The 27,127-nt window shown below is 37.6% G+C and overlaps 1 protein-coding gene across 7 annotated transcripts in view; it reads left to right on the forward strand.

Annotated features, from left to right (window-relative positions):
• Positions 1 to 26,850, forward strand: part of FAM126A (family with sequence similarity 126 member A) — a 46,309-nt gene extending 19,459 nt beyond the window's left edge. For 2 of the 7 annotated variants that reach the window (XM_039705978.1, XM_039705988.1), the window contains 10 exons: positions 122 to 201; positions 1,053 to 1,168; positions 4,832 to 5,011; positions 7,758 to 7,838; positions 8,379 to 8,494; positions 8,823 to 8,918; positions 10,573 to 10,689; positions 11,426 to 11,513; positions 12,012 to 12,171; positions 19,482 to 26,850. In XM_039705978.1, the coding sequence (XP_039561912.1) occupies positions 141 to 201; positions 1,053 to 1,168; positions 4,832 to 5,011; positions 7,758 to 7,838; positions 8,379 to 8,494; positions 8,823 to 8,918; positions 10,573 to 10,689; positions 11,426 to 11,513; positions 12,012 to 12,171; positions 19,482 to 20,038 (1,572 nt within the window). In that variant the 5' untranslated portion in view covers positions 122 to 140 and the 3' untranslated portion in view covers positions 20,039 to 26,850. Of the gene's footprint in view, positions 1 to 121; positions 202 to 1,052; positions 1,169 to 4,831; positions 5,012 to 7,757; positions 7,839 to 8,378; positions 8,495 to 8,822; positions 8,919 to 10,572; positions 10,690 to 11,425; positions 11,514 to 12,011; positions 12,172 to 18,309; positions 18,605 to 19,481 lie in introns of all 7 variants that reach the window. The other 5 variants (XM_039705997.1, XM_039706006.1, XM_039706032.1 and 2 more) reach the window with 4 other exon arrangements.
• The last annotated feature ends 277 nt before the right edge of the window (positions 26,851 to 27,127 follow it).

The raw sequence follows: 27,127 nt of genomic DNA on the forward strand, positions 1-27,127 counted from the left end.
TAAAATGTTAACAACTAAAAGCATGATAAGATTCTTTAAATATTCACAGAGACTTAATTTTCATCATTGACTTAATGCAGCGACTGGAGTATTCACAAACTGTGTTTGCTTGTTCTTTCAGGCTGAAGGTTTTGAAGCAGATGTTGGAAGATGTTAGCTGTGGATACTGGGGTTGTGGAGGAGTGGTTATCAGAGTTCAAGGTAATACGCTCTCCAGTATATAGCCAGAAGTGTTGAATCACTGCTGCTGAAGTATTCAGGAATGTTTGCATCCTGTAGAAAAAGAAAGATAGTAACCTTGGGTTTTGCTGAGATCATGGGATAAATACAAATGTCTGCTTGAAGGGATTTTTTTCCTTGTCTCTTTGGGGCTACATACTTCCTGACAGAGAGCAGTGAAAATGTATATCATAGATGAATGATTTTATTGGTTTGAGTACCAGACATGACTGTAGGTTTTGCTCCTAGTCTGCTTAGATACACTGGAAATATGATTTCCTGTCTGTAGAGTGGAGTTCTTTGAAGGACTAGAGATCAGAATTACTGTAAGACTTACATACATTTAAACATACATCTTCTAAAAGAGTTGTTAAAAACATTAGATTTTTACCTTTTTAAGTATTTGCAGAAAATATGTTTAGTGTTAGAGAAGAGATGGAATTTGCATTAGCTGGAATCTGTGCTTTTCCATAGTAATACTGTATCTGGTAATAATGTTCACTGCCCGTGTACAGTTAGTCTTCAGAACCCCTTGAAGCATGGATCTGAAAACTGTAAAAGTTTCATGAAACTGACATCTCACAGTGAAATTTCAGTGGCTGTTGCATTTTTGTAACTTTTTTTTTGATCAATTTCCCCTCTGCTGTTGTTACATTCCATATGAAATTGCAAAGTAATAGAGTGCAGTGTGTCTTCTGGTCAAGGTCTGAAAAGTGGGGATTTCTTTGTGAAACAAGGTTTAGTTTATAGTAAACTCTGATAAACAGTGACTTCTAATGGAAAATTGTTTGTTGAAATAGCTGTTATATTTTAATGATAGAAATTGCTTATAGTGTTTTTATTTCAGACACTGCCAGAAACATCCATATCCAGCTATGCTGCCAGCTTGAAAGACAAGACTGCTTTGATTTCATCTCTTTACAAAGTAATTCAGGAGCCACAGAGTGAAGTGAGTATTCTGGATCTCTCACCCGAAATGTCTGACATAACACTAGCAGAATGAAACCAAGACCTTGCATGCTAGGTAATTGATGAAGAGTCTCCTTCAGAAAGCTTGTTCTTAGCAATGGCATACTGTAATAGAAAAAAAAAATCTCTATTTTTGTAATCTACTGATCACAGTTAAGTTTGGAGGTCACATTCATGGGCTTCAGGACTTGGATGTAGAATTGAGAAATGCATTAAGGAATTGAAAAGATGTTTGTGTCTGACAGAATTCTTTCTGTAATTAACACTTGAATGTGAATCTCGGTGTCAGAAGCTTGTCTGTACAATGCAAAAGAACAAAGTAAGGTTAGCCATCCTTTTTAAACTGTTGCTTAGGTTTTTTTAGGTTTTTTGTTTGAAATGCATATGATATAAAGACATGGATTTGTATAGTGAATGTACTCTTACTGAAATGAAGGCAAAATATGAAAAAAATTGTGGGGAAGGAGGGCAGCTTTTCTCGGTACCTGTACTAAGAAGGTTCTGTACCCTATGACTGCCCTTGTTTTAAAATGTCCAGGTATGTTCAGAACATCCTGATCTGGGTTTAATTGTGTGTTGTTAACTGCCTTGTACCATCCAGAAATCCTTTTGTGCATTATTTTAATGTTGCATCAAATCCTTAATTCTTCTGAAATGACCCAGAAATAAGGCATCTTCCCAAAGTTTGAGACTATGCCAGTACTAAAAGTCAGAGGATAAAATGCTTTCGTATATATGCTTTTAGAGAGAATGCTGATAGTGAAACTCCCAGGTTGTCCAGCAAAGAACAAATGCAATTTTAATTTGCTGCTCAGAAAGGCATTCTGAGTCATTCCAACTACTGAGTCAAGCCTGTCTGGTCTTCAGAATACATATAAAAATGTAAATTAATCTGATGAGTCTCCTTGTTGATAGCCTAATTAATACTTTCATGACTTCTTTGATTTCTTACTACTTCTGACTATCAGTAGGTTTCTCAGGGGCCTTAGTAGCAGGGTGCTGCTGCAACTTCTGCTTGAAAAGGTTGTTGGCATAATTCCAGGGGCAAGGTATTGAAGATTTCCCTGTAAGAGAGACTTTGAATTGCAATGAAAAGCTAGTACTGGTGCTGAGTGTTGTGCTGCCTTGAGAAAAAGTCCTAAATCTTTTTTGGACTGTTCTCCAAGTAGCCATTGCTTTGTGGGAGAGGCTACTTGGAGCTTTCCACATCGTGAAAATAATTACAAAGCAGCAGTTAAAAAGAAAAGTAATGTCTTTCAACTATTTGAGATCTGTTAGCTGCTGTGTAATGTCAGCTTGTTGTACTGTGGAGAGTATGTTCTGTCCTCTCTTATCTCACGGGTGTAATGTAAAGGGGAAGGGTTAATGCATGAAAACTCTAAATACTGCAAAAATGGACAAAACAGCCCCATCTGTGCACCTCTGAATATATGTACTTATAATAATTATGAGTACCGTAAAATTGTGATTAATCTTGTTTTGCAGGATAGATGTGGGGTTTTTTAAGCATTTGAAAAGTAATCATGGGTATTGGCATCTGTAACTGCATTTTCCTGCTGGTTCATACTTGCTTTTTATATGGGTTGTTTTGGTTTGCTTTTCCAAAAAAATTATTAGCCATTTTATAAGATAAATGGACTACTTGTTTAATATCCACTTCATAGTAGCTGTGTTAGTAAAGACTTTGTTACTTTTGAGGTTCTTGGGCCACTTGCTAGGTGAAAAATATAGTTTAGTGAAAGGGAGAGTCCAGAAGATGTGTAGATTTAAAGGACTTAAAATTCACTAAAAATGTCCAGTGGGCAAAAATAATTAAATAAATATGTGATTTTTTTTTTTTAATATTGACGTTCTTTTGCTTTTTACTTAAAACACTCTTGCTGTCTTTTTAGATAGGAGCCAAACAGGCACTTGCACTAGGAAATAGCAAGTGTTTGGAGTCTTAACACACTTGGGTGCAGCTTCAAAGGAAGAGGGATGAAATTGCTTGGATGTTCTTCTGTTCCAGCATTAAGAAATGTCTCAGTCTAGTTCTTTTAGAACTGTTTAGTTCAAAATGATATCTTGAAGCAGCAACAGTCATTAGTGCATTTTGATATTAGGTTGTAGCATGTGGTGGCATTTTGAGGAAGAAAATCTGGTTTTGTACTGATTATGCATTTAAATGTTCTGATACAAAGCTGTCTCAAGTGAGATAAGGATGTAAACATGGATACCTGTCACAGCTATTTTTGGGCCTTTTAAAGTTCAAGCGCATCATTCAGAACTGATACTTCATTATGGGAAGGATGCGAATTGTGTAAAAAATATAAGCTGAATATGGAGCACAGTTCTGCTGGTAAGGTTTTCTAGAAGGATCTTTGCTATATTGCTCTTAAAACTCATGACTAGTTTAGCTTGGCATGGCTTTTTTTTGCCTTTACTGTAGATTTTTCAGGGATGATTTTTCCAAAGTGAAGCTATATCTCTCAGAAGCTAAAAGTTCCTCTTTTTTAGAATGGATCAGATTGTCCCAGATAACTTCTTAAAAAAGAACTCAAATCTGCTAAGATCTTTCAGTTTCAGAAGTAGCTTTGGGAGGTAAGAAATGTTGACTCGACTTTTTTTTCATGTTCAGGAGGAAAAGCTTAGGAAAGCAAGCAGGTATTTTTACAGCGTGGTCTCCCTGGTGATTTTGCCTCCTTTGCTTCAGTAAAGGGATGAATATAGAATTGGCTTTCTTATTTTTCTGAAAACTTTACTAAAACTAAAGCTGTGGTCTAGACGAATAGCAGAACTGAATTTAGTAGTTCAGCTGGCTTTGAAAGTGCCTGCTGATTTTGACAATATTTTCTAATTGGAGAAAATTAGGAAATCTCCTTATTTCCATACATTGGCAGGTGGTGCTTAACAGTGTTTCATCCTTATATCAGAGGTAGGTGGTAGCACAAGAAGGCACATTAAATCCAGGAACACAGGCAGGCTGATAACTTCATTGTTTAAAAATCTTTTTTAATCTTGATCTAGCTCAGTGTATTACTTCCAGTTCAGTGTTTACATCCATTTGTATCAGCTTAACCAATTTGATTCTAAAATTACTCTTGAGGCTTCCCATTTCTCTCTCAAGTGTATAAATACATTGAAGCTTCTAGAAGCTTATAATGAAAGTGGGAAAAGAAATTTATTCTATTGTATACTAAGTTTTTGTAATATTTGGAATTTAAGTGTTACACAGCTCTTCTCACTAGATGGATAAAGCTTCTAGCTTCATTTTGTGTATGCTGTTGGAGTTGTAGAACAACAAGGCCTTTTTGTTCAGGTACTTTGCCTGTATATTAGAGATACTGAGAGGTATGAGGGATGTGATAACTATCCTTTATTTTTTGACTCTGAGGCTGGAGGAAGTGAGCCATAAACAAGGCAAAGCAGCCATTGGAATCTTTTTTATTCATGTAGGATGAATGGCTCCACTTTATCATACAAAAGTGTGTTATAGGCATGAAAGTGTAAGGTGACTTGAGCAGTTATAGTCATGCCTTGATAACTAAAATGTCATTTTTATCAGTTTACAGTTTTGGTAAAGGATTGATCCAGACAAAATTGCAGGTATTAATTTATTTTTATTTAATGTTTTGTTCATTCATGATTGTAACTTGTATTTCAGCTTCTGGAGCCAGTTTGCCACCAGCTCTTTGAGTTCTACCGCAGCGGTGAGGAACAATTGCTGCGGTTTACGCTGCAGTTTCTGCCAGAATTGATGTGGTGCTATCTTGCTGTCTCAGCCAGCAGAGATTTGCAGAGCAGTGGATGCATAGAGGCTCTTCTCCTGGGAGTTTATAACTTGGTTTGTATTTCAACATTTTGGTTTGGAATTAAAATGAATTGATTATTTCAGTCTCAGCTCTTCAAGTTGGTGTCTGTCAGAAATCTACAACGTGAACTTTCATTCTTTGGTCAATATTTTCTCTGCTCTTTCTTCTTGAATTTTTTGTTACTTATTTCTTGGTATGTTGATTAAACTCACATTCTGCTTGAGAACTTTTCGAGGCACTGCTTTTGAAATTGTTGCCTGTATTTTGAGTATCTGGATTGAAACCACCAAAAAATTACTTTCAGCTAATACTTGACTGCTGAACAGCTTGCTTAGCTTTGAGTAATTAAAGGCGTCTATTTGGAAATAACCTTGACATTTAAAAAATACTTTTTAATGAAAATATTCTGTTTGTTGCTATATCTATGCTTTGAATTACAGAATTAATAAGAAGCCCTTAAAAGCACCATATTTTAGTCTTTTTATGGGTATTTTGAATAACTTAGTGTTTTATTATGTCTGTTGGGATTCTTGTCTGTGTAGTTTTTTCTGGTTGTTTTAGGAAGGCTTTTTGTGAAGTGAAATAGTGATGAACTTCAAGTCTCTTCATCTGAAAATCTGGAGAAGGCAGCTGCTATCCATGTCCTAGAAATAATTATAGGTGTCTTCACCAAGCAAGTGGAAATGTCTTTTTCACCCAGGAGTCTAATTTAAAAGACCTGAGCCCTTATGTTCTACTCCTGGCGAGGCAGAGTACAAGCTTGCTGCCTTTTCTGTATGCTTAGTTGTATCTGACAAGAAGAACATTCCTGAAAAGCATTTGCTCTTATCTTCTGCTTTAAGGCAATTCACTCCTTTATATCCACGATGAAGTCATTTAAGATGTAGTTCATAGATGTGGCTGTAATCACTTGTTTTTCTCCCAGAAGAGATTACATTTAAATTAAGCTCGAAACCAGTCTGGTAACATCCTCTCTTAGCTGTGAAGAGTTTCTTTCTCAATTAGTAACTTGGCTTTCCATTTCCAGCTGCCTGGAGTCATAAGAATTTCACAGCAAGCTTCTCTAGGAAGCTGTAGATCAGCATGACTTTCGGGAACTTTTTTCCCCTTTTGCTTTAAGACATAAGGAATGCTTATGGTAAAACAGTGCCTTGTACTCACACTGACTTCTTCCCTGCTGCTGTTGGTGTTGCATAAAATTTATAACTGAAACAATCAAGATGGTATTGTTCTTTAGTGTACAGGTTGAAAAGGTAGTAGGTGACCTGCTCAGATACTTATTTTCTCTTTAACCAACAACTTTATGTGTTCAAAACCAAGAGGAAATATGAAGTAATTGCTGTGTAAATATCTACAGTGGACTCTTGGAAACTTAACATGTTCAGCAGGAGTCCTGCAGTTTCTTACTGAAGGAGAATGAAAAATGAAAAATATTGCTCAGAATAATTTTAAATTGGCTGCATTGTGAGGGGTGTGGAATTATTGTGGCTGAACCTTGAGATCATGAACTGGATTGTTCTACCTTCAGCTTAGGGATGTACAGTGGTAGTGCATGCAGTTGAAATTTTTTGCTTTCCTAGCTGTAGTCATCAGGGTTTTTTTTTTAATACACTTCATACACTTTAATACACATCATACGCTACAAATACATCTTGAAATATACTCCTGAAACTTAATTACAAATCTGATTATAATGAAGAATATAAATATTGATATTTTTAGAATTTAGAAGTTTGGATGTAGCCATTTTCTTTCCCTTTCTCCTATATATTGAGGAACATGTTTTCCACATTTATCCAGGAGCAATATTAAAAATTAAAGTATCAGTGGTTTATGTGGAGAGTGGAGAAGCTGTGCAGCTTTTCAGAAGGAGCAGCTTTGTGTGCCCTTTTGATCCTTTTCAGTCTCCTTTACTGCTTTGTCTTTTATTTTAAGACAGGAGTTTTGATAATTACTATGTGAAGTTAGACCTTCAGCCTTCCAGCTCATGGGTGTTAGGAGACACTGAAACTTCTCTCTAATTATTACTTCTGGATATATGAAATCAGCTGCTGAAATTTAGAAAAGAGGGAAGTAAAATCTAACATGTGGTGTTTGTTTTGGTCAAGTCTGCTTGGGATCTTTATTTTTTTTTTTTAATACTCCAGTGCTCTTCTGTGGTACAAAACCACATCTTGTTTTGTCTTACCCATTAGTCTTCTGTTAACTGACAGGAGCAAGAAGTCTGCCAGCTGCTGCTGTGGTGGTATCTTTCAGAAGGAAAGTAGCTTCTCTAAAGCTTTGCATCCATGCTTCTTTTGATTCCATAGAGTGAGTTATCACACTTGGGCTTTTGCAAGTGCTGTGGTCTGCTGCTGTCAAATCATATGAGGCTGCAATCATTCCAGAGCTGTAATATTTCCAAAACAAATGACTTGTTGAGTGCTTACTTGATGGTTAATAGTTTTCAGAACAGAATTTTTGATCATTAACCTTCACAACTAGCACATAGTATATAATTAAGAAGAGATAATGCTGTTTTAAACATGATGTTTCCTCTTAGTGTTTTAATGTGGGTTATTTATGCAAATGGATGTGCCCTTGGCTAAGTTATTTGAAGAGTTTTCATAAACAAACAAAATGTGCTGTGATAGAAAGCAAATAGAGAGATAATTTCTAGCTTGCAGCTTGGATTGTTATGGTATCCCTATCAGTCCCTATAATAAATAGTATTTAACACTTGAGGATGTCTGTTTTCTGTAGTACAGTGTAACCATTGATATCTTCTGTCTTTTTCAGGAGATAGTGGACAAAGAGGGACATAACAAAGTGCTGAGTTTCACAATTCCATCTTTGTCCAAACCTTCGGTCTATCATGAAGTAAGTGACACCTACAAAGTGACATTCCTGAGTGAGAAGGGCAGTGTTACCATGAATGTCAGGGGTCTTGGCCAGTCAAATATCTCCCAAGGCTGCAGGCATCTCACTGGCCAGAACCTGAAGGAGAGTGGAGTTCAAGCCAATGAGAGCATCAAGACTGGGTCTTTGAAATGCCCTATGTGCTTTGGGGGCCTGGTTGTTAACAACAAAAGTGAAAAGTAGTTTTAACACATTGTGTGATGACATAAGGACATACTTCTGAGATTTTTTAGTACTGCTAATTGGTCTCTGAGGCCTTTTTAAGGTGGAATAGTCATAATTGTACAATACCCATGCAGCAACTATGTATTTTTTTTTCTTTTCTGAAGCCATATGCCTTATTGGTGTAAAATGAACAGATAACATCTAAACAATCAGATAACATTAAGGTTCTTGAAAATTCATCTATAAATATGGTGATGCTTATTGTTGGCTATTTTCACTTGCATTCTAGCAAGATTTGAGGTTGTTATGCTCTGAATGACCCTTTTGTTCCTTCAGCCTTCCAGCATTGGCTCCATGGCTCTCACGGAAGGAGCTTTGTCACAGCACGGTTTGTCCAGGGTTGTGTACAGTGGACCTCATCCTCAGAGGGAGATGCTGACAGCCCAGAACAGGTGAAATTGTATCATGGGGTTTTGCTTGAGAGTCCCTAATGGATCTGAGCTTCTCATTTGTAGTACAGTTGTGGACTGAAAGAGGATAGGTGTATGTTATATTTTGTCATGTGTTTTTTTGTTTCTAAACACGTGTAAATGTAGATGCAGAAAGATCAGCAGGGCATTTTACTTCCTACATTTACGGGAAAAGCTTACTCAGTTGTTGATTAAATTGAAATACAATGCCAGATCTGTTCAAGTAATTCTTAAAAATTTCCCTGTAAATTTGTTTTCTTTTAAAAAATAAAGTTGGTAATGGAATTCCAATGTTTCTTTCAAATCCCAGGTTTGAAGTGCTGACTTTCCTTCTGCTCTGTTACAATGCTGCCTTAAGCTATATGCCTGCAATGTCTCTTCAGTCATTGTGTCAAATTTCTTCAAGGTAATTTCTGTAGGTTGTTTACTCTTGAAATGGCATTACCAAATTGAAGTGCAGTCAGTTTGAACTTTTTTAATAAAAACAAGCTTTGAGTTCCCAAAGGCTGCTTTTAAACTTGACTTCTTCTCGTACGTGTTTACAGCTGCATTATTTGCTTTTAAAGTATATCTTATATAACTTTGGGTCGAAATCTCAAAATGGGGAGCAGTAACCTGGCTTATATGTAGGTTAAGCTTCTCCTTTAAGAGGAGAAGTCAAAGGGAACTGTTTGTTTTTCATAACAGTAGTTGTAGTTGTGTTAACTAAAGAAAACCAGAAGTGTCTTTTAGAAGTGTGGTATATTTTGCATTGCAGGTTTACTGAATAAATTCAGATGCTGTGAAGGTTTAAACTTTCTTGTAATTATAGTAGGTGTTGAAACTTGATTTACACCCATTTTTATGGATACATTCAGCATTTCCAAAATCAGCTGTTGCTTCAAAAAACCAAAATAACAATGCCAACACGCCCCTCCTGACCTCAAAACAAAACAAAGCCTACCTCAGCTTTAATTACAGTGTCTATTTTTTGATCAGTATCTTTTTCCAAAGAAGAGAAATATGTAGTAAACGTGTTTGTCTGTGGATTTTCAAAAGTGGACTGTATGTTAAGGGAAAAATTAGAATGCTCTCCTTAACCCAGGAAACCCAAATTACAAGAAGTCACCTGCAGCAGCTTTTTTCTAGGATAGTTCCTAGGGCTTCTCTCACAACTAAAGCATGATAATGAATGCTTGTAAGATTTCCTTGTCTTAAGAGACTTTGGAGTTTGAAGCACCTGGCAATATTTACAAGAGTAATTATGAGATCTTTGTTAGATAAACTGCTTTAATATAGGAGGTAAAAACACTTACAAGCTAAGGATTATGGAAAGGAGACTGATGTTGCTTATTCTGCTTGATTAGGTTTTGATTGTATTTGGAATAAATAATTTTTAAAGCATCCAAAAAAACCCCAAGCAAGTTACCAGTGGATGCAAGCAAGTCTTTCTGCTTCAAAATGGTGAATGTTTGGATACTGAATTATTTAATGTTGTGCAATTTAACTTTTTTCATTGTTCTTCATTCCTGACTGGTTTTGTCATTCATCTGCTTACTGAAAATCCTACCCTGACTGCAATTTAGAATAGACAGCATGTTAGAATACTGGGAATATGTGTCTGAAGCTCTGAATATCTTTCAGTGTCCTGTTTGGATGTAGTGGAATCTATATTCTGCTACTTGGATGTATAGAATAACTCCTTTAATTGGTTTGAGCAATGGGGAATTTAGGGAATTTAGAGGTTTTCTTTAAGATCTACAGTAAATGTGTTTTCTTCTAGTAAGTCTAATTCAATTTTTATCACTTTCTTAAATTACAGATATGGATTGTAAATGTGAAAATTACAGCACAAAATATTTTGTGCTGATCTCAAGTTGTAAATCCAGATTTTTTTGCATCTGGGCAACTACTAAGTCTCTCTTCATAAGAATGTTACCTTAGTTGGATGTCATTCTTGCATTTCTAGAAGAAGTAACTCAGGGCTTCTAAAAACTGATCAGTACTGGTAAAGTATTGAAAGTCTATAACCTACAAGGGTGGTTCCACATTATTTACTAATGACAAATATATTTCTTTAGAATTTGTGTCTGTGGATATCCTCGCCAACAAGTGAGAAAGTACAAGGGAGTCAACAGTAGGATTCCAGTTTCATCTGAATTCATGGTGCAATTGCTAACAGGGATCTATTATGCCTTGTAAGTAGTTTGTTTTTTTTTTTTTCCTAATATGCAAACAAAATGCCAGCCTAATTTGTGTACTTGTTCAGACACACTGCCTTGGAGCCATTTAATTTTCTATGGGCAGATGTTGTGTGTAGCAATAAGGTCCTTGGGAAGAGACAGTTCTCCAGGTAGTTGGATGAAGTTACCTGTGTCATACTGGGGAACAATTGCTGGAGCAGCACTTGATAGATGTAACTGCTGATGGGAAGAAAATACTGTAAAAACTTTTCCAGCCATTGTCTGCTGTTCACATTTTTACATGGTTAGTTTTGACATCAGTCTAGTTAAGGAGAAGAGGTTATATTTTTTCTCTGAAATGCTGATGTCACCTACCCTTTGAAAGTCATGTTAATGTGTGAAGCTTACTCAGTAACTGAAATAAATGGAGACTAGTAATACAGGAATACTCAAAAGGTGGAGTAATATTAAAAAATCCTGATTGTATTTCAGAATATTTTGTGACTAGCTGATCAACAGCTAATGACATAATTTTTTAACTGCTTGGGGTGGCCAATGAAAATAAAACTTTGTCTCTATAGATGCTACTTCAATGTTCTCTAATTAGCAGGCTTACTGCTAACAAAAACAAGCAATTCCAATTCTCTAAACTGAACTCTCAAGGAGCACCAGAGCTGTGAAGGTTAGGTGACCAAGAAGGTTCATCTGTTGCCATAGATGCTAATTATTACATGTAATTTTACCTTTGCAGTTATAATGGAGAATGGGATCTGGCTCGTAAAGCTATGGATGACGTTTTGTATAGAGCACAGCTTGAGCTGTATCCAGAACCTCTGCTGGTAGGTATTTTATTTTCTACTCAGCAATTTGTTGAGTAGAATTTTTAGCCTGGGAAGTCCTTGCTGTGAGCATGCATGATACAAGATGATACCAGGAACCTGAAGCTGTGTGTGAGCTTGTGCAAACATCTGGATCTGTTAGTGCACACACTACGCAGGGCTTCTCACTGCCCTTAGTCGTGGTGTCACGTTTCCTTGTGACCAAGCTGTTTTCAACAGAGCACTTCTAAGTCTCCAGAACTAACATAATGGTGCAGCAGGAGGAATAGCCACATCTTGTAACTGGAAACTTTGTTTTAAGAAAGTGGCAAGTATAAGTTCTGAGAGCTAATTGCAAACTGGCATTCTTTATAGGCCATGCAAAAAGGTGGCATGCTTTTTGACCATAAATGGGAGTTGTACACGATATTCTTCTTAAAACAGGAAGAATCTCCATCAGAATTCTTCTAAAATGTGTACCTTTGAGATCAGAACTTAAGTGCATCTCTTCTGTTCTAGGTTGCTAATGCAATTAAAGCTTCACTGCCTCAGGGTGCCATGAAATCTAGTAAAGAAGGTACAAGATGCATTCAGGTTGAAATTACACCTACTTCATCCAGAATATCAAGAAATGCTGTGACTAGCATGTCTATAAGAGGGCATAGATGGAAAAGGCATGGTAAGAAACACATTTTGCAATGAATTCTTAGCTTTTTCCATGTTTTAAAAATAATATTGAGAATTTTATTATTTCACATATTTATTGCTTATAGGCAAGCAGCAATTTGGAGGTTCTTATTTTCTTGATCGGTGAATGGGAATCTCAATACAATTAAGATGAAGTATATTTTTTATTTCCTTAACCATGTTTTAATAAAAACACAGCACACACAAACCCATTTTGTTAAAGGAAGGTATACAGAATTAGTGCTCCCTCAGAAAATTATGTTCCTGCTTTCTTCTGAAAACTAGTTTCTAGTATCTGAAGCAAAAATATTTAAGGACTTTACCACAGAACCTCATCTCTCTTAAAGTACTTAAACAAAAATTGAATTCAAGGATAGAGGGGTAAACTCTTATGTTTTGGTGTTAGGGTTTAAGCCCACACAACAAGTAAGCCTCATACAGCTGCTTACACACTCCCTACAGTGGGATGGAGGAGAGAACTGGAAGAGGAAAAGTGAGAAATCTTGTTGAAATAAAGCCAGTTAGTGAGATACAGCAAAAGCTGTGCCTGCAAGCAAAGCAAAATAGGGAATTCATTCACCACTTCCTATGGGCAGGCAGGAGTTCAGCTATGCCCAGGAAAGCAGAGCTCCATCACTGCTAACAGTTGGGAGGACAAACACCAAATATTCCCCCTCTTCCTCCTTCTTCCCCCAGCTTTGCATACTGAGTATGATGTTACATGGTCTGGGATACCCCTTGGGTCAGCTGGGGACAGCTGTCCCAGCTGTGTCCCATCCCAGCTTTTTGTGCACCCCCAGCCTGCTCACTGGTGGCGGGGGTGAGGAGCAGAAAAGGCCTTGGCTCTGTGCAAGCAGTGCTCAGCAATAACAAAAATACCCCTGGATCAACAAAACATCAACACCATTTCCACCCCAAATCCACCCCGTACCAGCTGCTGTGAAGAAAGTTGTCTCTGTTCCAGCCAAAGCCTGTAGATTTGGGCAAACTCTAGTTCAATGGTTTCCACAAAGCAGAACACGTCTGGGCTAAAAAGTAGGGAAAAAATGTTGCTGAATGTACTGCAGAAGTAGCAGTACCAGCAGGAGATTCTGTGAGTCTAAATGTTGTATTCCTTCACCTCTGCCATCTCCAGATGAGGGAAGAGCCACTGGACCAGCCACCAGAATTGGCAATTGTTCTGTTGGGCTTGTAATCCTGGTAGCAGGCTAAGTAGATAAGAGTGCTTTTCTAATAGGCTCTGAAGATTTTGTAGTACCATTAAAATTTCTGTATGATGTTACTAAGTCAGCTTTTGTAGTATATGGACAGTTAGAAAAATTTTGCTAAGTTACTTGTCATAAATTGGCCAAGAGGTAATTCAGGTAAGCGTTGAAAAGCACTTGGTGGTAGAACACATTTGTGGTACTTGCACCAATAGTAAGCTGCCAGAGAGGGTGAAGGGCAGAGAAGAAAGATAAAACAACTAAATTTCATTGCAGATGATGAAAACCTACTACTTAAAACCATCAGACAAACCTGAAAAGAAAAACATTAGTGTCTTTAGTGAGATGGGGTAGCAGGTCATTACTGACATCTCAAGGCTGCTTTCTTTCTTCAGCCTTAAAGTTATTAAACATGGATTATTGACCAGATGCAAGAAAACAGTATGATGTCTTGGCTTTTAAATGGACAGATGTCCTCTGAAGCTTGGCAATTTTGTTAGCTATTATTTTTGAGGGGTTTTGATGCTTGTACAAATGAGATGGTGGAGAGTAACACAGATTAAGGATACTTAGTGCTAGGTCATACAGAGAAATTGAAAGTGTATTAAAATAAACATTCCCTTTGTGTTTACAGGAGAAAATACAGGAGACCAAAGTAGTACAAAATGAGTATTGGATACATCCTTATAAGAATGCAAAATTTTCAGCAAATGCAGAAATAGAGAAGTTTCTACAGTTATTGCCTCCTTGCAGGGAGTCTGGCTTGGTGAAGTTCAAGGAAAAAAGTGTGTGACAGGTGTGCCCTGCAGCAGATAACAGTAAGGTGAAAGGGAAATAAAAATACCAATTGAACTCGGAAGTGGAGTGGAATGCTGTGTTTTATGTGAGTCTTATAAAGTAGGACAAATTGAGGGAAACAGCAATAATCTAGTTAGTGCAATCCAAGCAAGGAGTGAGCAGTCAGTGTTCAGAGATGAAGACTGAAAGATTAAGGACTTTTTAGCTCATGCCAACATTTTGTTTGGGTTTCTGTGAAAATGTTGGATTTGTCTCAACAGTACAGGATTTAATGAAGAGGAATAAAAACATGTGGTGTAAGGTGGGTTGGAATGGAATATGTGGCAGGTTGTGGGAGTAATTGTAAATTTGAAGGCTATGCAAAGACTAGGCTGATTAAGAATCCAAAGCTGAATCTATGGTATCTAGCTAAGTGACTGCCATTTGTGTTCCTTTAAATAGTAAATGTTCCATGCATAAATCACTTCAGCTAATCTTCTCAAAATTCTCATTATAAAATCCTAACAAACCATTTGTTTGTGACTTGGACAGCCTTTTTAAAGTCAGAATGGATTTCCAAAATTCTTACCAAACTAATTCAGTGCCACACAATTCCTGAGGACAGAAAGATATGAAATACATCTTCATGATTGGCATGCAGAAAGAATAACAAAGCTTGTGCTTACACATGCTTCTTCAAATTGAAATGAATACTGGAATTGGTAGAAATGAGATGACCAACCTCATACCTCTTGACCATTATTCTCTCTAACTCTCTCACAGTGTAAGAGGAAAAAAGTATTTGGGGGGGATTATTTTTATTTTCATTATAATAAAAATTAGTGTAAGTGGATTCGGAAGTCAGAGGAGACAGCTGAGAGGTATTTGATGTTATACATTACATGGACTGATGAAGCAAATTATCTCTTGGGGAAGCAAGGGCAGCAATTTTCAGTCAGTACTTACATGTGTAAAATAAAATAGAAGAACCCTAGTGAATCATGTTTCCAGTTGAGAAGCATGGGCTTTATTTTCTTTATGATTAAAAAAATTAATTTTACTATAAAAGTTTTCAGACATTAGATCTTGCTAGCCTTTGCTAGAACTCTAGACTGAAGTCAGTTTTGAATAAAGTTTGACTTAACATTGACTCTTGTAATACTTGCTCCTGTAATTTGTTCATTAGGAGCAGTTACTTAGAAGGACTTTTAAAATTCAATCAGTAATGTGAATTTGGACTTAACAGATAGGTACTTTAGAGGTACTGAATGTGAGGGTGATTTGCAAAATAGATCCATCTAATCACAAATGGGTATTGTTTATGGAGTGAGCTGATACTAGCCACTACTTAGCAACAAATTATTTAGTGCTGTTGGATTAGATTGCCTATAAATTGTCACACCTGGAGGGGAGCATTGGCTCATCAGAGTGTTTCTCAGAGTGTAAGAGAAACACTCTGATGTAACAGACTGAGAAGAGCTGATCAGACATCAGTGAGATACACAACACAAGAACAAAGACATCAACTAGTGAGGAAGGACAAGAAGTTACTTTTTTCTTCACTGCAGAAATTGGCTTTCATGTAGTTTAGAAATACTAGTCTTTGAATTCTGTCTGTGGAGAGAATTTTCTTACTTTTTTTTTTAAACAGTATTAATTCCTGAAATAATTGTAACTTGCAAGAATCTGAAGTTAATGCTAATTTTAGGGTATAAGCCTGGTCCTTTTATGACTAATTAAATATACTAACACAGTTGTGCAGGACTTGCAGCTTGAGCTTGTGGGGGTTAAAATTGAATTACATTCTGAGTAGTCAGTTTGCCTGTGCAGTCTGAGGTAAATTATCTGGACAACTGTAATATGGTAGACTATAATTTTGAATTAAGTTTTAGCAATTAGTAAACATGAAATGCATTTATCAAAGTTGGTTGTACTACTCAAAGCATTCAGAAATGTGACACCAAATACATTTTCCTTCAACTTCTATGGGTATATCTATGTTATTCCTTCAACTTCTATGGGTATATCTATGTTAACAATCAAATGGATGTAATTATTCATTTTCATCTCTACACTGTTCAGCAGTGTCCTTGGTTTTCTCTTTTGTTACCTACCTTGTGCACTGGGTATTAATAGCTCTCTCTCTCAAAGTCTAGACCCCCAGAGCTGTCCAGCTTGAAAGCAGTATTATCTTCACACCAAGCACTATGAAGCTGAAGGTTTGGGCGTTTAAAAGCTATAAAATAAGGAGGGTGTGCTGCTATGGAGGATGTTATCCCTGCCCCAAGCCTGTAGAAAGTGTTAATCCCATATCCTATTTTTTCCATTAGTTTCCTCCTGTAGTCAGTTAAATTCAGAGAAAGGTATATTTCCTTTAGACATAATTATAATGAGTAAAACTCTTAACTTTTTTGAGGGTTTTTTTCCCTCAGTTCATTGTAGTAAGGGTTACTCAGCTGTGGGAGTGCAGCAGTATTGGGTGAAGTGCTGATATCACAGCTGGATGTTACATTTAGAAGTGCACACCACCAAATAACCATAACTGAGTAATGCTTCTATACAGAACCTTTTACCAAAAAAAAAAAAATCTTCCTCTGTTTTTCTGATTTCTGCTGTGTACTTTGAGTCTTCTTTCTTTGGATTGGATAATCAGTACTTTTCTGACAGCTAAGCTCTGTTCTGTCCTTTTCTCTCTCTGGGGGAGCAGGAAGGAGTTTCAGATTGCCATTGGAGAGGCACAAGTTCCTCACTCCAGTGAAGTTAGAGCACTGAGGCCTGTCAGAGCATTGGTCTTCTTACCAACCTTTCTGCTTCTGTGTTTTTAGAAAAAAAGAGCTATATTTGATGGTGCTTTCATTATGACAGTTGTTTATTTATTGTTATTACTATTCCAGTCCATGGAGCTCTTGCCACCTTTGCTATTGGAAATAGAAGACTTTTACAGAAAGTGCTGTTACAAGTGAATGGTTCTGAGTTTCCTCCCAAATATCAGGAATTTAATGAGGAATAGCATCGATTATTAATGCCACTTCCTTTGGGTGGTGCAGCTTGTTAAATAGATACTTTGATTTGTCATTGATTAGTTAGAAAGACATATGATTATTAGAATTTTCAGGTAAAATAAGGGATAGCTGTTACCCCAGGGGACACTGATGTCCATCCCTGCCAGAATAACCTTCTGCCTCAGTTGTGATCAGTGCAGACAGCACAAATGGTAGTCAAAAGCCCAGTGCTGGAGGCACCTGACCTAGAAGTGCACTGTACCTGCACAAGAGTCGTCAGGGAGGGGACAGGAGGAAGAGGGGATCCGTTGAATTAAAGAGCATTAGAGCTGCCACTGTGAAAAATCATCTCATTGCAAATTCCTCTGGTTTTGGACTTCATACTGTCAGTTCAGAGTGCTGCCAGCTTCTGTCATGTGCAGTAGCAGACTGGCAGTGTGGTCCTTACTTAATCCTCAGGTCTGAAAGAGCTGCATTACAAATGCAATAGGGACTCACTTGAACTTTATTCTGAGCTGTGCTTTTAGTGCATTTTTAGTCTCATCAAGTTTCTGTGTCACAGTGCTCTTCTCCACTAATTTTTCTGTGGTATCCAGAAATACCTTTCCAGTTGAAAACAGGTTTTTAAAATGAAGGAAGAAAATGGATATCAAAGTTGAGTTGATTTTGTTGTTTCACTGTTAGTTTTCAAGCAACCAAGGTGCAACATCATGACATTGTGTGCGTAGATTTTCTTGTCTTGAAAATAGCCTTGATAATATATGAAGTTGATATGCCATTTCATTGTAAAAGTAACTGTCACTCTAGCATGGTGATATGGAGAATATAGTCATAAAAGGGAATTATGAACTGTTCTTTGGTTTCTGATAATCTGTTCCATGATCCTCAGAAATTTCAGTTTTGAAAGATCAAGCATGGGCCTTTCCAGTATGTAATGCAGGCCAATAACTGGAAGATTGAAGACTGCCATTTTAGAAATAAAGCAAAATTCCATACCTGCTAATGTTGCTAATTAACAAGAGGTTAATATGTGTACATCTGCTTTAATTTATAATGCTTAAGTCATCTGTATCTATTGGCTTTTGTTTCATGTTTTGTTTCAGACATCTTTTGTTTGTTTGTTTTTTTATCCATCTTTAATTCTAGAACAACCAGAGAATGGTAATGATGCTACTGAATTGGGCAACTTTATCATACCTGAGATTAGTGTCACAAGTGTGGCTGGAGAGAGGACCGGGAATGGGGAAAAGAGCAGAGCTCTAGCAGAGAATGATGTTCAGCATTTACAGGGAGTACAGGAAACAGCTACAGAACCTAGAACTGACAGCAAAGGCATGCCAGAAATCAGGAGGCAAAAATCTGTAAGAAAAATGATGGAGGATGGAATAAACTCATCTGGCAGAGTGCAGTTTTAGCAGAGCACTTGTAGCTGCACTGTAAGGTACCGCTGTTGATTGAAAGGGTCACTGCTGCATGTTTCAAGAATTAAAGTATGCAGTTAATATATTTGCATGTGTAATAACACAGTTGCATGTATTGCACACAGCTGTGCCTGTGCCACAGACAATGACATACTTAAAAGTAGATCTGGTGATCTACTAGTTAATCTGGAGAAAATACACCGAGACTCAACATACCTTTGAGTTTATTGAGCATATTTATGAGAGTTTACAAAATCCAGTGATCAATGGTATTAAAAATCCATCAAAATGGATGTTAAAAGTATCTTGCTCTTGTAACTCAGAGTTCCCAAATTTTACCTTTCACAGTGTACTGCAGATCTCATGTTGTGCTTGAGTTTCCAACTGTGTAACTCCTACCACCAGACATGTGATGCAGAAAGTGACCTTTCAGTCCTAAAGCATTCTTGGGTTGCTAAACATGCAGGTGCCATAGGGTGTCCTGGGGCATTGATCACATACCTTTGTAATTAACAAGCTTGGCCAAATCCTGTAGTGGATCACTTGCTCAAAATACGATTTACACTTTTGTTTTGTTCTGTATGGTACTTTCTAATCTCTAAGTTTCTAATTTCCTGCATGAATTAACAAGACTGCATTTTTTTCCTTCAAAATCACAACAAAATGAGATTGGGGGCATGCTTTTTGATATAGTTAATGTGTCATTACTTTCTGTAACTCTATATCCAAATGAACCTTAATTCCAAAATGTCATGGAATAGGTAAGCGTTGTCTTCTCTTGTCTGTTCTACTGCTGTATGGCTTCATGCTTATAAATATCAAAATTGAATAATATGTAAAATCAGTGAATGTGAGACAGTCAATTGCTAATTTTTTATTTCTGTTTCTATCATGCAGATAATTCTGACTTAGCAATTGAAGAAGAACTGATAGAAGTATCTGAAACCGATGAAGGGTTTTACTCTAGGGCTACTTCTGGTACAAGTCAGTCTGCCCTATCTAACAGCAGCACCATGAGCAGCAAGAACCTCTTGGGGAAGAGCCAGCGAAGGTCTGGAGGAAGCAAACCCGGAGGAAAAGAAAAAGAAGGGGAAACCTGCAGGGAGCATTTATCACGGAAACAAACTCAGAGAGCCATGAGTGAGAATCTAGAGCTTGTCTCTCTGAAGAGACTGACACTGACAACCAGTCAGTCCCTGCCTAAGCCTGGCAGCCATAGCCTGGCCAGAACGACCACTACTGTGTTTAGTAAATCCTTTGAACAGGTCAGTGGTGTCCCAGTTCCAAATAATCGTGGTGGTGTCTCTGGTACAGAGGCAAACAGGTTTTCAGCTTGCAGTCTTCAGGAGGAAAAATTGATATATGGAACAGAAAGAACAGATCTTCCTATTTTAAGCAAACAACCTAATCAGCAGAGACCTCCTAGTATTAGCATAACTTTGTCAACAGATTGATATTAAATTGGCCAGTATAAAAAATAAATTACTGAGACTTTATCCTGATATTGGTACATTAAGCTCTTAATGCCATACATTACTTCCTTAAGTCTCAAACCCGTAAATTCTTACTTGGCTCATGTGTGACAGTAACAGTGAATAGACAACAGTTATAATTATTGTGAGTCAGCTTCTGCTATCTTTACAGCTTCATGGAAAGTTTATACCTTCACCAGCTGAACAAGTGAACAAGCGTTAATTGTTTGGTTGTCACCGGCCAAGGTGTGTGGCTTCTTACAGATGTACAGTGTGGGAACAAATAGTGTCTCTCCCAGATTCTACTTTTTGTCTTCCACTTGGCATAGGCAAAACTGCAAGTACTTGGGGTTATTTTAGGAGGAGTCTTGCAGTATCGCCATGCAGTTGTGGAAGAGCATTGTAAGAGCAGACATTGTCTTACATGTGAGCTGTGCTTACATGTAAATATAAACTAGAAGCATCACTTCAGTGTTTGGTGTTCTGGTGGCTTTTGTATTGGTAGTTAGTACATGTAGCAATGTTTGTACTTCTTTATGCCTGTATGAGTCCAATTTTAGATGCATTTTGGTTTATCTGTATGTCTTTGAAACTGGGCCTAAAGTAATACAGCAGCAGAGCTTGTGGCTGGGAATTATTATCAATTGCTATAGTAGTCACTCTTAAGACTTAAAAATTATGTGACAGACTCTTTCTTTAAGATTCTTAAAATCAGTTCCAAAACTACTCACTGAAAAGCCAGTTATCAGTATTTTTATTGTCTGTGGGGAAGAGATGTGCTTGTGTACCAGTGTTATGTAGAAATATGAGCCTTGCACTGACTCAAGCAAATCAGGAGTGTGAATGTGCTTAACAGGAATTTCATGCTTGAGACTAAGAGAACACTACCAAAGGATGTGTACTTTCAGTTACTTGCAAGCACAAAGGGGAACTATAATGTAAATATAAGTAGCACTGTAATTCCTAAGGTTTTTTATATCTATTATTTTTCTAGTTCGAAATTCTAAACCAGCAACCTGTTCAAGGTTTTAGCTAGCCTTTAGCCTTCAGTGACTTTGACAACAACTTTTATAATGTTAGGATTTTAATTAAAAATGGACATTAAAAATTCTTATGCAGAAATCTGAAGAAGCAGCTGCTGACAAAGCCACTCTAGTAGCAGTTACTAGGTGATGAACAGACAATATATCATTATGAGTGGAGAAGTAGGATGAAGATCTAAGGCATAGTTGCTCCCAACTGTCCAGATCTCTGCGGCTGATAATCCATTTTTATCAAGAACATTGTAAAAAAAACAAACACTAAAGTTCTGGTAGACTTTCCCATTTGCTTGGAGATGAGTAGATACTTCTGACTTAAACTGAAGCACAAGTAACTTTTAAGCAGTTAATGTCATTCTGGTTTATAGCAATTAATAAGCTGGTTAATGAATGAAAAGAGTAAGTAAGTTGTATAATTGTACTAATAAGACCACACACTGGATGTGTACATTCCTGAGAATGCACCAAAGTATGCAGAATAACCCTATCAGTCTGTCGGTGTTCATATTTACCCAAGAGCCTGAATTTAAAGGAGTATGCCACAATTTCTCATTCTTCATTTTGTTGTGTGACACCATTCTATTCTAGTGATGCAGTACTTCACCTTTTTACAGTGAAATATTTTCCTAATTTTACATGAAAACTTATATTCCTAATGGATAAAATACAAATTTGCCCTGTTTATTTTTTAATACTGACCAGTGAGAAAAAAACTGGTTCTTTGGGGTTGTTTTTGTAAATACTTTCTACAGCAGAAAATGTAGCCTCTTTTTTATAGGCTTTTCTGCAGTACACATCAGACAGGACATTTGTTTCACATTGACTAATGCATCTATCTGGCTGCTGGACATGCATGGCCACCAGCAGCAGCAGGGTGTTAGCAGCTGATAGTTGGCATTGGCTGTCTCTACACCCAGTGAATGTAGAGCTCTTCCTTCCCTTGAAATTTGATCTAGATGTTTCAAAGAAATAACCTGCAAAACTTACAGCAGTTTCCTAATCCACTTTTGCAGTGTAGGATCTAAAGAGTACATTAGAAAAAAATTTGCAGTAATTTAAATTGACATGAAACTAGAATGGATAAATAAAATTGCAGTAGACAAATTTTGTTGTTATGGTATTAGTTGTGAGGTAGTGTTGAGGGGCTAGAATTTTTGAGAATTCTGATGGTTTATTTCATAATTGTTTGTTACCTCCATGGTAGACACTCTTTCAAGCTGGGTGTTGGCATAAAAGATATTTATTATACTGGGAAGATTTAGCTCTAAATAATTAGGATTTCAAATTAGGATCTGAAATGTCATAAAGTGTAGATATGTAACATAATGTTTCCAGTACTCCTGACTACAAGCCAAATGGTGTTGAAATGAAGTTTGTTTATCCCTTCTTATCCAGCTGGTCTGGCTTGAACCCAAGACATAGGCTCATATTGGTACAACTGAAATAACATAAATCTTCATACTTTTTTTGAGAAAATTATAAAAGAAAAGGCTCTTGTTACTAAAGACTGTTCTGTCCATACACATGTGGCTTCATATAAACACTTTTGTATTTGTCTCTGGAGTAACTTACCCAGTGAGGAGTGTGTTTTTGTGAGCTGGCATCACACCTTCATACTGATCAAGTCTAAAGAATTTCTTTCTGGAGTACCAAAACATTGAGTTGTGCTTCTTTCTTTTCTTAAAAATTGAACAGTTAAAAAAAAAAAGGCACAAGGGGAGTGAGGGCAGAATTATTTGTTGACCAAATATCCATGGTGCAGGATTAGGAGAGGGGTGGGGAGGGTGATGAGGGAAGTTGGGCAGGAAGCAGATATTTCTAAAATTGTCACACTCTGGGGGTTTGAGCATTATCCAATCACTGTCAGATGGAAAATCTTTGTTAAAGAAGTAGATGTCTGCTAACAGTGTAAAGGAAACCCATTAAGACACCACACATTAGTCTGCCCAGGAGTGGGTAGTTCTGATGAATACCTTCCAAACACACACAGCTGCACCATTCTGCAGGGAAAATGTTATGTGGGAGTGAATCATCTCACATTGTAATGAGAGAAGTTGTTTCAATGCTGACGTTTGTAACTGACCTTACTGTTCCAAATCAGAGGACACTGTTTTCCAAGGATGGCTTTGAACAGCAACACTTGCAAAACTCATTGAAGCTGAGAAGAATTATTTTTGTTGTGAGAATATGTAACATTTGTGCAAAAAGCGTATGGCCTCTGACCACTTGCTGTAGAGCTGCAGTGACTTTTCTGAATGGATTTAAATGTCTTGAATTGCCTTGATTACCTAACAAATTTGAAAGGTACAGAAATAGAGCTGTTTTAGCCACACTTCTCTCTAAGGAGGTTTCCTATGAGAAATTCTAGAAATTTCTAATGTAATTGTCCAGTACCTTTTGTTGGTCTTTGAGGCTTACCGTGCTGTATATAGATGTATAATATATTGCCTTTTGTATTTGTATAATTCTACTTCTAAGACTAGATGTGCACATTTGATATTCCCTGAAGTCTGTGGAACATCTGCATCAGTCTATAGATGTATGTCTTTCACATGAGAACCTGAATTTAAGCAACTGCCACACTTTCATTCTTCAGCTCATTATGTGACACTGTTTTAGAAACACAGTTTTTCACCTTTTTTGCAGTGAAGTGTTCTCTTGATTGTACAGGAAAACTTACATTCCTAATGTATAGGCTACAGGATTGTCTTTTTAGTGTTTAATAATTTTGGCAGTAAAATAAATTTGGTTTTTTTGCAGTTGTATGCTTTTGTGAATACTTTGTACAGCAGAAAATTTTGCCTCTTTACAGACTTTGTTGAAATACACATTATATAGCTACATATTTGTTCAGTTTTCATTCTACACATCCAGAAGTCATAGTAAGGTTGAGTGCATTACTTAGAATATGCTGGGTACCTATTTTATACAACATAGGGTGTGCAAATGCAGCGCTGTGAGGAGGGACACCATGGCTGAGAAATGCTGATGGGTGAAGGGCGAGTTCAAGACAAGTTGCAAATTGGCAGAAGCAGATGGTGATCCTGTCAGTAAATTAGCACTACCTGGGCAGATTGGTAGTTTTGGTGGTGTGGATATTAACAGTGGTTTGATACACAGCCATTGTCTGCCCTGTGTGCAGGGTAGCTCTGGGGACTGTTCTTGCTGGTAACAACAGAAGCAAAGGTGGCAGTCAGTGGCTTGGCCTTTTCTGTCAGCAGCTCCTCTGCCCCACTCATCTGTGGTGCCTTTTTTATCCCTAGTCTTTCTGTTGCTGATGATCTCTCTGCTAAATCTTTTTCCCCTTGCCTTCCACCTTTCATATTCCACTTCATTTGGGGTTTGTCTTTCCTAACCCCACCTGTGCATGCTTGGATGGTGCATCTCCCCAGGTCGCCTGCTCTTGCTTCCACCTCCTGTATGCTGCTTTTTCATGTCTAGCCAGGCGCTCCTGCTTCATGCTTCCATGCCTTCTGCCACCTCTGCTTGCTTTTCTGTGTGTAGCCATAGACCTTTCTTAAACCTGGTAGAGATGATTCTTGAACATCCTCCAGCTCTCCTGGGCTTTTCTCTCTAGGATGGCCTCCCATGGCCATCAGCAGAGAAATTCCTGTGCGAAGCAAGCTCTGTTCTGTAGGTCCAAGGTTGTGATCCTGCATTTAGTTCAGCGTTTTTTTCCTTTGCCCTCACAAATGTAGTCTCTGGCGCAGTGCTGTAGAGAAAGCTGGATGAATGAAAGAGCTGTAGTAGAGGGCAACAGTGGGAGATCTCACTGCATAGTTTCATATTTTTCGGATGTCAGTGTTTAACTGTGTCTTTTGAAAGGACAAAACTCAATTTCCCATCATTTAAATGGGTGAGAAGGGAAATCTGATTCCAGGCATTTGAGTAGGTAAGTTTTCATTTGCAAAAGGTACAAATTAGGCTTGATGCTGTGATTGTCCTGTTAGGTGTGTAGGATTTGCAATTTCAGTTACAGTGAGTGAAAGGCAGTGCTTAAAATGGGCTTTTATGTAGTTTCAGGGTCAAATAGCTGTTGATTAGTGAAAGACAACATGAATTTTAAAATTTCAAAACTTCCCAAAATGTGGTACTTCAGAATATTGTCTGTATTTGAAGATGAGAGTATAGTTGAGAGCCTGCTGGACAATTCATGGGGAAAGGGGTGTATAGAGGAATTAGAGGCAATTAGTAACAAGTTACAGAAATTACATTTGCTCCTACAGACTTCACAGCTGGTTGCCTGCACTGAGCTTGTAATAGTTGTTTTTCATGTTTTATGTTAATCTGGCTCTGTATTAAAGATGACTTCAGTATGGGGGTTTTCTCCCAGCCCACAGCTGCCAGGTAATAAATACACCTGCTAATTCAAGGAAGTGGGAAGAATGTCACTGTGAAAGTGCAGAAGCCTTTGTGAAACAAGCCCTCACATGGCACGGCGCTCGCTTCGTTAGCTTGATTCCTAAAATAAGGTGGTGTTTAGTCATTAAATGCTGCTACTCTGCATGTGCAGGGACAATATAGAAATGTAATGGTGCGGAAGGACTGGTGGAAGTCAGTCTGAGTCACGCAGCACTTCTGACAAGCTTGTTGTTCTCATCAGTAGTGCTGACTAATCCTGGCAGTCCCCCACACAGACTTGCTTGGTCTGGAGCATGAGGGTAGGTTTTGTGCTGTGAGAGGGCACATTTCAGAGGGGATAAGAAATGCCAGCTTCTGCCTCCACCATGCACAACAAAGTAAACGAAGGTGTGTCACGTATTGGCGTAAGAAGTCCTTGGTGTGGATTTGGTGTCATTTGTCCTTGGTGTCGTTTCTGCAATACAAATAGTCAACCAGAATAATGAATGCTCAGTGGTTTCTCTGGAAAGATACTTCCTTCTTGCATGAAGTCATGGAATCACAAAATGGTTGGGGTTGGAAAGGACCTTAAAGATCATCTGGTTTCTGTTCCCTTGCCGTGGGCGGGGATGCCACTCACTAGAGCAGGTTGCTCAGAGCCCCATCTAACCTGGCCTTGAACACTTCCAGGGATGAGGCATCTACAGCTTCTTGGGGCAACCTGTTCCAGTGCTTCACCTCTCTCACAGTAAAGAATTTTTTCCTAATGTAAACTTACTCTCAGTTTGAATCCATTACCCCTTGTCATGCCACTACATTCTCTTGTGCATCATCTTCAATTCCACTGAATCACTAATTTTAAAATTACATATAAAACATATGTGTGTGTGTGTGTATTTTACCCATATTGTTTTCCTCTTCAGCTATCAAGGTATGGAGATTGTAGAACTGCCATGGAGACTGCTGGAGCTGGTAAAACCTTGGACCAGCACTGGTGTCAATGACCTAGGATACTATGTTAGGTAGATGTAGCTAAGCAGTAAAAGGTTGTATTGTTATTCATGTATTTTCCTTGTGGTTTTATCTGCCAGCAGTGAATTGAGTATAAATTGTAAAGGCTCTTGAAGTTATTCTTTAAAGATGTTTTCTTTTTTTAAAAAATCACAATACTCCTATTTTTCCTTTTGCTTTTTTTAGTTGGTAAATTGCATTGTGCTTTCATTGTTTTTAATAACCTGCAGTTCAGACTTCAATAATAATTGGGAGGGAATCAGGATAGTATTATATATGATAACATTTTGTGAACCAACTGTCATACCAAATGTCATCTTTCAGCAGACTGTTTTGCCCCTCAAATGTTGGTGTTTAAGAAATGTGCTGTAATAAATCAGTAGAACTACTTTCACAAGGTAACATCATTGATATTTAGTTTACTTTTTTACTTATTAGTTCACTGAGATTTATATTCCTCATTTCAGACATTAGAAAACACCAATCCAACTGCTCTTTAGCAAAAGAACTGGTTTCATCTCTCCCTGGAGAAAGATACAGGCACTGTCAAACCGATTCAGGATATCCTGAGCTAGGAAAATCCTTTCTGACACCCACGAGGTGTTTATCCCATGTCTTCCTCCCTTTTCACCCTGAACAACTGGCTTAGCATTGCTGCCTTCCTTCTGATTCTGACTGA

This window comes from Passer montanus, unplaced genomic scaffold (genome assembly GCF_014805655.1).
Source record: "Passer montanus isolate IOZ18808 unplaced genomic scaffold, ASM1480565v1 scaffold10, whole genome shotgun sequence".
Classification (NCBI taxonomy): domain Eukaryota; kingdom Metazoa; phylum Chordata; class Aves; order Passeriformes; family Passeridae; genus Passer; species Passer montanus.